The 14,515-nt window shown below is 38.6% G+C and overlaps 1 protein-coding gene across 1 annotated transcript in view; it reads left to right on the forward strand.

Annotated features, from left to right (window-relative positions):
* LOC107665910 (ribonuclease inhibitor-like) overlaps positions 1-14,515 on the forward strand; it is a 60,770-nt gene that overhangs the window by 35,911 nt on the left and 10,344 nt on the right. The window contains exons 2-6 of the mRNA XM_016456974.1: positions 4,016-4,072; positions 6,315-6,416; positions 6,742-6,837; positions 7,023-7,280; positions 7,400-7,711. Coding sequence (XP_016312460.1) covers positions 4,023-4,072; positions 6,315-6,416; positions 6,742-6,837; positions 7,023-7,280; positions 7,400-7,711 — 818 coding nt within the window. The 5' untranslated portion in view covers positions 4,016-4,022. The remainder of the gene's footprint in view (positions 1-4,015; positions 4,073-6,314; positions 6,417-6,741; positions 6,838-7,022; positions 7,281-7,399; positions 7,712-14,515) is intronic.

Genomic DNA, 14,515 nt, shown 5'->3' on the forward strand with positions numbered 1-14,515 from the left:
AACTGAATAACACATGCCAATGTCAGGCAGGTAGTATTATATGCATCTGTGTACACGTGTTTATCAACCTTAAACACTGATGCCCATTGACCTGCAAGTTTATAAATAAATTAAATAAAATACAGACTATACGGATGCTTCACATAATACTGTACATGTGCAAAGAGAAACATCGTAAGTCAAGCAGCTGGCTGGGGAACAGTGCAGATGATTTGTAGTGCAAATCATTCAACTGGCAGCGGTGACGAGATCTGACCTAAATAGCAACACAAATTTTTTATCAAAATGTCTAGAAAAATAGCCAGTTGATACAAGTTGGTGATGACAATAAATATAACTTCTAAATCAAGGAGGTATCTAACAATCAGAGGTGGCAAGAATGTACATATTCTTAAGTATAGATACTTGAAAAGAAAACAAAACGGGCAAAAGTAGAAGTGAAAATAAAGTACCACATATGTAGTACATTACCCATTCTTTCACATCCTGGATAATTGTAGACCAATAGTAGCCAGCAATAACCCTGTTTTGAGTGCCTCTGACGCCACTGTGATTGCCAGTCCCAGGGTTATTGTGGCACTCCGTAAGAACAGACCTCTTCTCTTCCTCTGACAGGACAACTAGCCGGATGTACTGCCTACTGGGGCCGACGTAGAAGAGTCTGTCATCTATTTTAATTGGAAAAAAGAAAGTCAGAAGAAGCTGCTCTGTCACATCCTGGATAATTGTAGGCCAATAGTAACAAGCAAAAACCATCATTTGCACGTGTTTTAGGCCTTGCTGATTTAAACATTCAAGAGCGTTTAAAGCATTCAAGGGCAAGAAGACGCGAAACAGAGCTCTGTTCAGTGTGTTCTATGCACATAGAGCCGCGTCTCGGAGCGCGCGAGCCTCGATCTGCGCTTGAACTGAAAAAATAGGCTACATAGAAAATTATGCAATGTTATTTTACATTTGATTATTCAATTTCTTTACCTGAACACCTAAAAACCAAAAACCTAAAGCATTGTTACATTTTTTATCTTTGTTCTATTTATTTATTTGTGCTATTGCTTATAATTTGTTCATTTGTTCTTATTTACTGACCACTCTAAAAATGCTGTGTTATTTTTTTAACCCAAATGCTGGGTTCAGCCTGTTGGGTTATTACTGTATAAATGGGACAACGTCTGTAATCTCACATTTTTGTTTAAATGTTCGTCGCAGCTATTCACCGGATCTCCACTAAACGCGAACGACGCGCCAGCGCCATCGTGGAAGTTTCACCTCCCGCCAAACGAATGTGCGACCAGGGCTGAAACACGACGCGACTTCGCTGTTATATGTGACTAAGTTTCCGTGCGCTCCACTGACTACAACAGGAGCGCTATTGATCTAGAGTGCCATTGTTGCAGCTGTGGTCCCGCTATGAAACAAATGTCTGACAAACAAGATAGCACGAGGTAAAGCTGTTTTTGATGTAAATTTTCAAACATGAATATAAGATAAGTAATGATTATAAGTCATTTAATGAACAGGAATAGCCTACTGATAACAGTTTTCTTCCCACAGATTCCCATTGGCTGCTCTTACTGCTTCTGTGACGTCCTAAAACCTTTACTGAATGTCTTTGAAGATTTTATGATTGTAAAAGACTGACTTGACATTGACTAAAAAAAAAAAAAAAAAAAACTGTTCTGTGGTGCGTTTCCTGATAACGTTGTCTCTTAGCGCGCTACAAAGACTCTTAACTAAAGGTATACATTTTCTAGGCGTGTTTCCCGAACTATTGCTTTCTTACGTGCGACGTTACCTGGCGCTGTCCATGGCGGTGGTGCTGAACTGGTTGATATTGAAAGCTCGAGAATGGATTATTCACTGCTTCAGTGCGTTATGTGAGAAAGCGGTGCTCTTGATAAAATAAGTGATGTTTTTAAATAAAGACATGGAACTCTTTCCTGTTAGAACGCAACAAACTTCCGTGAAACTTTTACTTTCACTTTGCATCATACATCACATCAGGGAAGAAAACCAAGAAAGAAAAATATATGCCCAGAGCACCTCCCAGTGGCAATCCACATAAAATACAAGGAAAAAACCTACACGAGACACTGCTTAATAATTTAACAGATTTTAACAAAAGAAAAACAACAACAACATAGGCCTACACAAGTCCAACAGAAAAACATTCTGGTAAGAGTGCTTTCCAACAAGAAGCACTTCAGAAATAGTTGAAATTGCATTTATCAGGACTCATGGGATCTTATAAAAATAATCCAAATTGCAAGCTAAATCCAACCCTGGATTTTTTTATCAAATTTCGAAATGAGTGCACGAACCCGCAACCTCATGCCCAAATGTATCATGCTATCACTAACTGGCAGTCTGCCTTCACTGGCCTTTGAAAGAGTCATTTATATTATCGTGATATATTTTCCATAGTGTCTTCATTTACTCCTCAACCAGGGTTAATTACCCAGCAGCCGCATCACATTATTGGTGTAAGTCACTCATTTCTGTTATTCGATGAGCTATAAAATATTATATATTAAAATATATCAAATATATCAATAAAAGTGCAATACGCGAAACATACACTCTAAAAAATGTTGGGTTGTTTCAACCCAACTTTGGGTCAAATATGGACTAACCCAACTTTTGGGTTAAAAATGTAATTTAAAAATTTAACCCAACAGTTGTCCATATTTGACCCAAAGTTGGATTGAAACAATCCAGCATTTTTTAGAGTGTATAATCAACAGATGGCGGAGAAAAAAGAGAGAAAGAGGAGAGCCGCCAGCAGCTGAATTTCGGGGCTGAGGGGGTACAGTAACTCCAAGTTTGTCTCGACAAAGTCGGACCAACAAGATCTATAAGCTGCTGTTTTTTGTTTTGTTTTGTTTTTTTGCAATTGCAGCTTCTGTCATGGTAGCCAGGAGACTAAAGTTTTAGTGCACAGACACTAAATGGCTCCGCAGATGGCTCCGTCTGATTTAGCACAAACTGTATCACTGCCATAGTTTGACCAAACTCCCCCACAATCATTCCCTTTAAATAGACTCTACGCCTTTACTGCCTAAGGTTTGCCAGCTGATGTACCTTTGGATAATATAATAAAAAAGCTAATAACTATTTTATACAAATATTTTACAATAAATTTTCTAAAGTGCCTTAATCTCAAAATTAGTACAATATGTTTATAGAAAAATAATACTGAACACGTTATTGCATTATTATGACTCATATTTTTGTGGTGTTGTCTGCTCTAGCTCCCTCCTTTATTATAAATAGATGTGAACATCTGTCTGCTAATTTTATTAATAGATAATAATGATGTCCTTCAACAGTATTCTGACTGAGGATAATAATGGGATGCTACTGATAAACATTCGCTAGCAGTTTAATATTTAACTGAATTAACAAAGACAAAAATACCGTAGACTATTTACAGATGAAACCTGCACTTGAAGCCCTGAACAGGTCAGTAATTTTGCTATATTTCGCTGCTGCTTAATTCTGGCCGCTTCTTTTATTTTTGTTTTCCTAACAACAAACACAGCGCCGTGAATCTAGTTTGACATACATGAAGAAGAAGAAAGAAAAAAAAGCATATAGGCCTAGATGAAATTGATAATAAATGTAGAAAATCCAGTGTTATGTTAATGTGGCATTAAAATAAAAGAAGAAGAGATCCGCGAGCAGTGGAGAATGCGTGTGACGTCACTGGCAGAGGAAGCGCAGGTGAGTCGACGCTGCAGGTGACTTCCGCTTTCATATTTCTCCTGAAGGACGTGTGTTCTTTGATATGTGTTTGAAACTCTTATTTTTAAGCAGATGAAGTGGTTTCGTTGCTGTCTAGTATTGCCTGTGGTTAATTTCAGCATTTGTGTTCGCATAAGACTAACATTGTGTGTTTGAGTGAACGCCACCGTCGTTCTGCTGTTTCTCCGACTCTCAGGATCCGTTCAGCTGAATGATTAGTTTGTCATTTCCACCCAGAGTAAGTGTTGGAGATCTCACTCTTCTGTCTGTTCAGCTGCATCATGGAAGACACACGAACGCCCCGAGATCAAGAGCTTTCTCCAGGATGCAGGTACATTGAAAACACACTATATTAACCCTAAAAAGAGCAAGACTATAAAGACACATCAGAAAATTAATTTATTGCTATTATCGATCTTATTAGGACACAAATAATACAAATGCGTGATTTTTATTTTTTTTTTCAAAACATGACTTTTATTGTTAATTATGTTTGTATCCCAGTCGCCCCTTTGCGGGAATAAACTGATTGAAAACACAAAGCTTGTTAGTCAATGTGTGTTAACATTTTTGCTACATTCTTAAAACATTTTATTCTCTCATAACTTACAGTAAACATTTGTTTTAATATTGTGTTAAACAATAATTATAAAGTGAAAGTGAAAGTGATGTGTGGCCAAGTCTGGTGTCCATATTTGTGCTCTGCATTTCTCCATCCAAGTGCACATATAGTCCGACTCTCTAACCATTAGGCCACGACTGCCCTCTATTTAGGTCTGTTTATGAATATATTAGCCTACTGTATCATGTTTGACACGCAGATTTCTAGGTCCTATAAATTATCAACATGATCAAAGCTTTGCTGGTAAACCTGTTGTACAAAATCTACTTCATGCCTTCTGCTCTCTGATTGATAGTTCATGCTTTTTTTTTTTTTGTTATCAAGTAAAGTATTTTTGCTCTGAAATCTTCATTTTTTTATATAGTGCAAGAATGCAAGAACAACGTTTATGTTGTTAGTAATAATTCAAGATGAACATGTACTGGGCTAAATGTTGAATATGACACAACAGGTTTTTGAGGAAGGTTTATTTGTGTATTGCTCAATAGTCACTGAATTGCATATATGAGCCATAAAAACCTGACTAATGAAATACAATACTAAACAAACACACATATGCAAACTATATATATTTTGTACATATTTTTTTATATTGTGTTTTTGAGTATCTTATTTCACACACACACACACATATATATATATATATATATATATATAGCTAACTAAATGATTAATGATTAAGATTAATAGAAAATAGATTATCATTTAAGAGTTTGAAATATTGAACTGATTTTCTGAAATAGGCTGCAAAGTCTAAAGTCTATAGACCACAGAGACTATATGTAAAAAAAAATATCATGATTTATTCCCCTAAAAAGGTGACGGATCCCCTGAGATACAAACAATTCTGGGCAGATTATGAAAAATGCAAAAATTTAATTCATAACATTTCAACATAAACATAAGCTAACGCTTAACAATAACTTTTTAAACATGTAAGTCCCCTATAAATATTGTAAATATGTGAAATACATCAACTTTTATTTTCCCAAAAGTCACCAGATCTAAATATTCACAAGAAACACCCTTTCAACACTTTTTTTTTTTTAGGTTAAACTTTTTTTATTTTTTTTATTTTTAAAGGTCCTTTATTAAAATGCATGTCATCATTAAATCTGTTCAGCAGAAGAGCTCAGAGCCAGAGCTGTTTGTCATATTTATATTGTGTTTCTGTTTTATATTAGGTATTTATGTTATTATGGTATTCATATTAGTTATGGCAGAGAGTCTATGTGTAACGGAGGCGATGAGACGTGAGGCATGAGGATCCATGTGTAAGCTTTTATTTATAAACATATTCAGAACACAGGCAGGGTCAAACAATGGCAAACAGGTATGGTACGGGCAAGACACAAGAATAATCCAAGAGCAGACGAGGGTCTCCGATCAGCAAACGACATCCAGAGGGCTAGACAGAGAGAGATAATCCAGGTACACGATAATGGTCCAGGCAGGGGCAAACAGAGTCCAAACGGCAAGACGACAGGGCAATCCAAAAACAAAGGCAGAGACATATACACGGGAAAAACAGGCAAGGCAAGACTAGACTAAACTAAACTAGGAACTATGAAAAAGACAAAACTATGACTATAAACTGACTCCATATAACAGCTAACACTTGGTGAGTGAAAAACGCTAGACAATACTCTACAACTTGAGCAGGATCTGGGTGGGTGTTATATAGTGTGTGTAATAGCTTTCAGATGAGCGTGTGATTGGTTACAGCTGTGTGCAGTGGATGATGGGAAATGTAGTCCAGGGTATAGTGTAACAGTCTGTGTAGTGTGAGAGTCCATGTAGTGAGCGGGTGACCTCTGGTGGTGAATGAACGGAAGTTCGTAGACCGGATTCGTGACACTATGAAAGAACTTTAGTTTATTGTTTCTGTATCCACATAGTAAAAATGAAACGTTAATATTAATACAGTAATTCAAAGTATTCTTTGTTACAGTTCAGTTCATCAGAAGAGATCAAAACCAGAGCCCAGCTGTGTGTCTATGAAGAGTGATGCCTCTTTGGATCATCTAATTAATTTTAAGAGTGAAGACACAAGGTTTAACCTCAAGTATTATTATTTAATTTTTTTTGTAAAAGTGTAAAAGATATTATTATAGTAAAATATTTTAAATTAAACGTTCAAAATTATACAGCAGTGTAATAAATATGAACAGAAGTCTGACTAGGAACCAGTAGATTTAATGACAACGAGCAGATATAGAGCACAGAGTAGAATTATTTATTTATTTACATTTACTTAAATGCTGTTTATTTTTTACAGTTGTGACCTTGAGCAAGTGCATTTTTAATAAAGTCGCAACTGTTATTAAGGTCATGAGAAAAATGTCACCAATGTCAGAGTGTTTGATTCTTGATTCAAGATCAATCCTGCCACCCAGATCAGAAACAAAACCCGTCTGTGAGAAATATGACCAGACTATGAATCAACCACAAGACAGCACGTATCCTGGTGTGAGGTAAACTGTGGGATTTAATGCAGTGCATCATCACACATTACTCAAATACATCATTAATAACTGACACGTTTCATAAACCCTATGATATGTTCAATGTGTCATAACACAGAAAACATGAAAATACATTTTGCTCTGTACATTTATCTCTGTAACTCATGTAATAATGTAGTATTTTAATTTTCCAGCCATGAAGTCCTCATCATGTTTAGATCAAATCTGATGAAGAAGTTTGAGCGTCTGTATGAGGGAACAGCGATGCAGAGAAACCCAACACTGCTGAATGAGATCTACACAGAGCTCTACATCACAGAGAGTGAGAGTGGAGAGGAAGAGGAACTGAATGAGTTTTGTCTTGATAAATTTGTTAAAGGAAAGAATAATCCTGAAAATATGAACGTTCTTCAGAAGTTGCTGCCTGTGATTAAAGAATCCAGATCAGTTCAGTAAGTATCAATGAGAACAATCACTTCACTGTTAAAACATTAAGAAAATCAAAGTTAAAAGCTCATAAATCTTCAGTGCTGTAGCTATTATTAGTGGTGAAAATAAGCAACTCTGACAGCAATGAGTTCATCAAGAAGAAGATCAGGACCATTGACTCTCCAGAGAAATCCATCAATCTGTTCCACTGTCTGAATGAACTGGGTGATCGTTCACTAGTGGAGGAAATACAACAGTATCTGAAATCTGGAGGAATAAAGGAAGCCAAACTCTCTTCATCTCAGTGGTCAGCTGTAGTTTTTGTGTTGTTGACATCAGAAGAGGAACTGAATGAGTTTCGTCTTGATAAATTTGTTGAAGAACAGAATAATCCTGAAAATATGAAAGTTCTTCAGAAGTTGCTGCTTGTGATTAAAGAATCCAGATCAGTTCAGTAAGTATCACTGAGAACAATCACTTCACTGTTAAAACATTAAGAAAATCTAAGTTAAAAGCTCATAAATCTTCAGTGCTATAGCTATTATTAGTGGTCAGCATTTTGATGTGTTTTCAATACAGAGACACTGTAAAAGATTTCTTCAGGCATTCAAACAAAGTCAGAGAAGTCGCATATAAATAATTCAGGTTTTCCAGTTAAAAATGTCAAAATTAACATAAAGAAGGAATTTAAATATTTCTCATCTGGCATAAAAGAGCAAGCAGAAATCGAGAGCAACCAAACAAGTGGAGAAGCAGCTCATATATACAGCAGCTCAAATCTCCTCAAATCTGATGAATCAGTTAATGGAGCAAAACAGCAGCATACTTGAACACACACTTTTGAAGACAACAATTAAATCTACAAGGTAGTTATTAATTATAATTGTTTGTTATTTATATTTCTTTGAGACATCTGGAATGACAAGAGCGAGATTCAGACTTACATTAAAACACATTAACTATCTGCCATTTCACAGTCCAGCTTGAGGATTAGTTTTAATCATGTTCAACCAGTTAAAAGTTTGTTAAAAGATGAATTACATTAATTTCAGTTTTACTCAATTACAATACAATTACATACAATTACAATTTCCTCAATTAATAGAAAAATGGTGATTTAATCCAGTCTTAACATTTTTTTATTTGTGTACATTTTCCCATGAAACTTGGATATTTTGACATTAAGAAATTCATGTGCATTTCTTTTTCTCATGGTATAAATTAATTCAGTATATATATATATATATATATATATACACTATATATATATATATATATATATATATATATATTTCAGTGAAGCTGTTTTCTGATGTACTACAGGATCCTCACTGTAAACTGGAGACACTGAGGTAAGATCATATTTGACTCTCACATGCTATGTAGTGAATAGTGTCATCAATAAATTTGCATAAGACAGACATTTTGCATAAAATACAGATATAGTGCTGTGACACTGCCACAGTAAAGCCCTGCACGACGCTCACTTAAGTTACAAAAAAAGTAATTATGTATATGTGCCATGCCTATGTATTTATAGTTTAGTTTTTTTTCTGAGTGTATGTTGATTTTGAGCATTTGCACAAGCATGTTGTTTGAGGGGGACTTTTGTTGGCCTCTAAGGACTCTTATTATGGTGGGCATATGGATAAGAGGAAAAGGCGGCCATTTTAAAAGGAAGCTTTTTGTGTTTGGTGAGGTGGCTTGGTTTTTTGGCTAAACTAGCTCTGTGTAATTGTCCAAAGTGATCTCTGGGAATAGAGACATTGTTATTGTGGCCAGCCTAAGGCACACCTGTGCAATAATCATGCTGTCTAATCAGCATCTTGATATGCCACACCTGTGAAGTGGATGGATTATCTCGGCAAAGGAGAAGTGCTCACTAACACCGATTTAGACAGATTTGTGAACAATATTTGAGAGAAATAGGCCTTTTGTGTAAATAGAAAAAGTCTTAGATCATCTTAGATTTGAAATCTAAAAAGTCTTAGATTTGACTTTGAAACCATTTCATAGGGCACGCTCTGGTCGGGGATATACGTTTTTGGACTATACTCTGGGGACTTTTTACAGCTGGAGGATAACCTGTTTTTTTGTGGGGCCTTGAACCAGTGGACTTATATTTTTCTCTTTTTGGGGACATTGTGTTTTTCATCAGGACTTTAAATTTCCTCTCTACCCCCAAAGCAGAAAAGGACTGTTGAGTATCATCTTTATTATAATTTTTTTGCTCGAAAGGACTGTTGGATTGTGGGCAACAAGCCTACTCATTTGGGTTTATAAAAGAGTCAACAGATTGGGTTATCTTTGCATTTGTCTAACAAGTGTCTAATTTGCCTCATATTTTCAATACAGTGTTGTTTGGGGACTTTGATGTGTTTGTAATCATGCTGTTTCTGTGTTTTACATTTTTGGCAAACGAGTAAAAGGAAACAATAGTCAAAACCACTTGTGATAACGATTCAACCCTTTTGTAAAGAGTTGGGGTTGTTATAAATGTTGCCCCGTATGGGGATTGAATTATTGTGAGATACTGTTTAAAGATTGATATTGTACCTTTTATATTTTTGCAAAAGTATCTCTGTAAATCATGGATAACCCATCAGATAAGGTTTGTGAGCAGGCAGTGGCAAGTGAGGGGGATGAGTGTCCAGAGGCCCATCCTTATCAACCACCCCGTGGTGTTTCATACAGAGAACCATTGCCGGTAATAGAATTAAGTTCCATGATGAGTGATATGTATATTGGTAGCCAGGCTGGAGGAAGTGAAGAGGATGATCCCCCAATGCTGAAACCTAGGAGAGAAATGTTTGAACAACTTGAAACTCAAATAACTAAACTCTCTTTAATCCTCCAGGCTCTGCAGACAGAGGTGCAAATGCTCAAAAATTATTTCATGGCCAGCAACAACAGCATTGTTAACAGGGAGGCCTGTTTCGGGGATGTCATTGATCAACGTTTCGATGCATTAGAAAGGGGAATGAATAGATCTTTGACCCGTTTAGAGACAGAGATGGTGAATTGTCTTAAGCGGCGTGATGAGCACTGGAAAATGAAATGTCACGAGTAAAGACAACCAGTACCCCATTATCGCCCCGTCCTTTTAGCCATAGCTTTTCTGATCCAGGATATCTTCCCTCTGCAATTCCTTCTTCGTTGGCACCCAAACCTCCTTTCAACCTAGAGTTCCCTACCTTCGGACAAAACCGTGAAACCTGTGATGTTTTGGAGTTCATTGAAAAGTGTGAAAACTTCCTGTCATTCAGACCTCTCACAGATGTGGATATGCTTGTCACAATCAATGCAGTGCTAACAGGTCCTGCGAGGAGTTGGTGGGCAGCTGAAAAGTTAAAGATACGCAACTGGGATGAGTTCAAACACTCCTTCATGTCTGCCTTTCTTTCTACCGATTACCTGACTGAGTTAGAAGACCAGCTAAAGGCTATGATTCAGGGCCCAAATCAGAGTATACGTGACTACCTATGATTATAGAGCTCTGAGTCTGAGATGGAGGGATGACTTGCCAGAAGAGGAGGTAGTAAGACAAATTCTAAATAGTTGTAACCCTTCCCTGGCGAGCAGTCTCAGAGGTGCAGTGCATACCGTAGAGCAGCTAATTAAAGTGGGATCTTTGGTAGAGAGGGACTTGAATTCAAAGAAGGACTACTGGGCTCGAGTCAACCAACTCAAGGTAACTAATGAAGGAATAAAGAGTGCCTCATTCCGACGTGACCAACAATCCAAATCACCAAGTACATCAGTTCAACATGTCTCATTGATTAAAACAACCACACATCCTCTGCTGAAAGTGGCTGTAGATGTGAGGAATTACCACGTCAAAGCCATTGTCGACACTGGTTCAACCTACTCTTTAATGCAGAAACAGTTATGGGAGGCTGTAAAAAAACCAGAAGAAAGACTGCTGCAGACTTCAAACAGGATGTTCATGGTGGCAGATGGAAAGGCTCACATATCAGAGGGTAGAAGTCCTGTGGTTTATGAGTGGCATGGAATGGTCTGGACCATTGACACCTATATAATGTCAAATGAACACCTGGCATTTCCTCTGATCCTCGAACTGGACTTCCTGAGACAAACTGGGGTACAGCTGAATGTCGCTGAAATGAGCTATGAGCTCAAGGTCAAAGGGCAAGTTCGAGTCTACCCTTTTCTCCAGCAACCACAGTGGGAATAGCAGTGCATTCTGAAGAGGGAAATGGTTACCTCGTTGTTCATGGCTGTGCCAATGGAGAAGGGTGGAGAGCTGGAGACAGCCACTGCGATAGTCACTAGCAGAAAATACATCATAGCAAGTCATCCTCCGGAATTCCAACCCTTCCTAAATAAATGGGCAACTGTCTGTTCTGGAACTCTAGGGAGAACCAATCAAGCTACCCATCGGATTGTAACAATGGATGACATGCCAGTTCGGTCGAAAGCCTATAGAGTTTCTCCCTTAAAGAAAGAGGTGATGGAAAGGGAGATCGATAAGATGATGCAAGAAGGCATCATCGAGCCGTCTCAATCCCCTTGGGCATCTCCAGTAGTATTGGTCCCAAAGACAGATGGCAGTCTAAGGTTCTGCGTGGATTATCGCCGACTTAATTCCAAAACTCCCCAAGATGCCTACCCGATGCCTCTCATCCACTATATATACTGGAGTCGTTGCAAGATGCCCATTATTTCAGTATCCTCGACTTAAAATCTGGATACTGGCAAGTCGAAATGGAAGAAAGCAGCAGGGAAAAGACAGCCTTTATAACCCCCTTTGGATTATTTCATTTCTTGACCATGCCCTTTGGGCTGAAAAATGCTGGGGCCACGTTCCAGAGGTTGATGGAGAAAGTGTTGGGTAAGTTAAGAGGAAGTGTGTGTTTCGTCTATATAGATGACATTATTGTCTACTCCCCAAGCCAATAACGACACTTAAAAGATCTTGAAGCTGTCTTTCATAAGATGAAAGAGGTTAATCTTGCCCTAAATTTAAAGAAATGCCACTTCATGAAAGCAGAGCTCAAGTTTTTGGGACATGTTGTGTCCGAGGAGGGAGTAAAAGTTGACTCGGACAAGATCACCGCCATTAGTGAGTACCCAACCCCACAAAACTTGTTGGAACTTCAGAGGTTCTTGGGGTTAGTTGGGTGGTACCACAAGTTTATCCCACACTTTGCTGAACTGGCTGCCCCATTGAACCACCTTAAAAGGAAAGCGGTGAAATGGACTTAGACCAAAGAGACCCAGTTGAGCTTTGAGAGTCTCAAACATGCTCTACAACATGCCCCTGTACTAGTTCAACCTGATCTGTCGCAACCCTTCCCGGTCCAGTCGGATGCTAGCTCAGCTGGCCTGGGAGCAGTTCTAACCCAGAACATCAGTGGAGAAGAAAAGGTGATTTCATATGCCTCGAGAGGTTTGAGGGGAGCAGAGGTGAACTATTCAACCACAGAAAAAGAGTGCCTTGCAGTGGTGTGGGCTGTCGAAAAATGGCACCACTACCTGGAGGGAGTACTGTTCGTGGTGTATACGGACCATGCTGCCTTGACCTGGGCCTTTAACTCACCCAAAACTACCTCTCGGTTGACGAGATGGACCTTAAGGTTCCAGCGGTTTCACTTCTAGGTACAATACCGGAAGGGACGGTTGAATGTAGTGCCTTGTCAAGAGCTCAGCATTGCAACGTTCCCTTAGTGGTGTATGTTGACGAGAAATCCTCCCATTGGAATTTGGATATCCCATCAACCATGGCAGAAATATTAAAAGCCCAGAGTGAGTTAAAGGGGGGGCTCGGAATCACGGATGACATCAACCGCATTAGATGGGAAGACCAGCAAGGAGTGTTGTACAGAGTGTCGCCCTTTGCTGCGGGTACAAAGTACCAGCTAGTAGTGCCCAAGACTCTAACCACTACCTTCATTAATTACTTCCATAACAATCCACTAGGGGCACATCTAGGAAGAATGAAGACACTTCTGAAAATCTTAGAAGTCGCCTGGTGGCCAGAAGTGCGCAAAGATGTATGGAAGTATGTGAAAGAATGCATAGTCTGCCAGAAATACAAGCCCAGCAACACCAAACCCTCTGGTTTTCTCCAGTCCATGGAGGTGGAGGAGCCAGGGTACATGTTAGGGGTGGACCTTATGGGGCCCCTTCCCAAAAGTATAAAGGGGAATGTGTATCTTCTGGTAGTAGTCGATTATTTCACCAAATGGCTAGAGCTTTTTCCCATCAGAGATAGCAAGACACATCGAATCTGCCAGATTCTGCAAGAGGAGGTTTTTACAAGGTGGGAAGTTCCAAAATTCCTACTGTCAGACCATGGGCCCCAGTTTCTAAGCCAGCTGATGGAGGATCTGTGTAAGAGATGGGGAGTAACAAGGAAGCTCACCACCAGCTACCACCCTGAAACAAATCTCTCGGAGCGAGTCAACAGAACTATCAAGACCATGATGGCATCCTTTGTAGGGGAAAGCCATCGTGACTGGGACAGGTGGCTGGCTGAATTTCGTTAAGCTATTAACACCGCTTGCAATGAGACCACAGGACACTCACCTGCTGAACTAGCACTGGGCAGGCAGTTGAAGGGTCCCCTAGAATGACTTGTTGCTCACCCTCCAAATCTGGGACAATCAGGATATTCCCTCATAGAACGACAACAACAACTCCAGCAGGATGCTCTAAAGGCAATGAGGAAAGCACACACCAAACAAGTCAGATATTATAATGCCAGACGGAAATTTGTACAGTTCCAAGAGGGAGACCTGGTTTGGGTCCGTGCTCATCCGATGTCAAAAGCCGATGATTTCTTTTCATCTAAACTAGCTCCTAAATGGGAGGGTCCTGTGAAGATTAAAAAAAGAAGTTGTGGACTCTGTGACACTGCCACAGTAAAGCCCTGCACGACGCTCACTTAAGTTAATAACTTTTTTTCTTACAACAAAAATAACAACATTTAAATGCAATAAAGCAATACAGAAAAACGTATAAAGTTAAAAGTTTTACACCGATTAAAGTGCAAAATAACTATAAAGACCAATAGGTATCACTTTACAATAAGACCTCATTAGTTAACCTTAGTGAATGCATTAACATTCACAATGAGCAATAGCTACATTTGCTACAGAAGTTATTAATCTTTGTTTAAAAAAGTCTTAGTTCATGTTAGCTCATTAAATAACACAGTTGCAACTTTCGATTTTAACAACGTGTTATTAAATATTGGAATACCTAAGATTAATGAATGTTCAGAAGAATTTTTCAT

This window comes from Sinocyclocheilus anshuiensis, unplaced genomic scaffold (genome assembly GCF_001515605.1).
Source record: "Sinocyclocheilus anshuiensis isolate Anshui unplaced genomic scaffold, SAMN03320099.WGS_v1.1 scaffold1205, whole genome shotgun sequence".
In the NCBI taxonomy this organism is placed as follows: Eukaryota; Metazoa; Chordata; class Actinopteri; order Cypriniformes; family Cyprinidae; genus Sinocyclocheilus; species Sinocyclocheilus anshuiensis.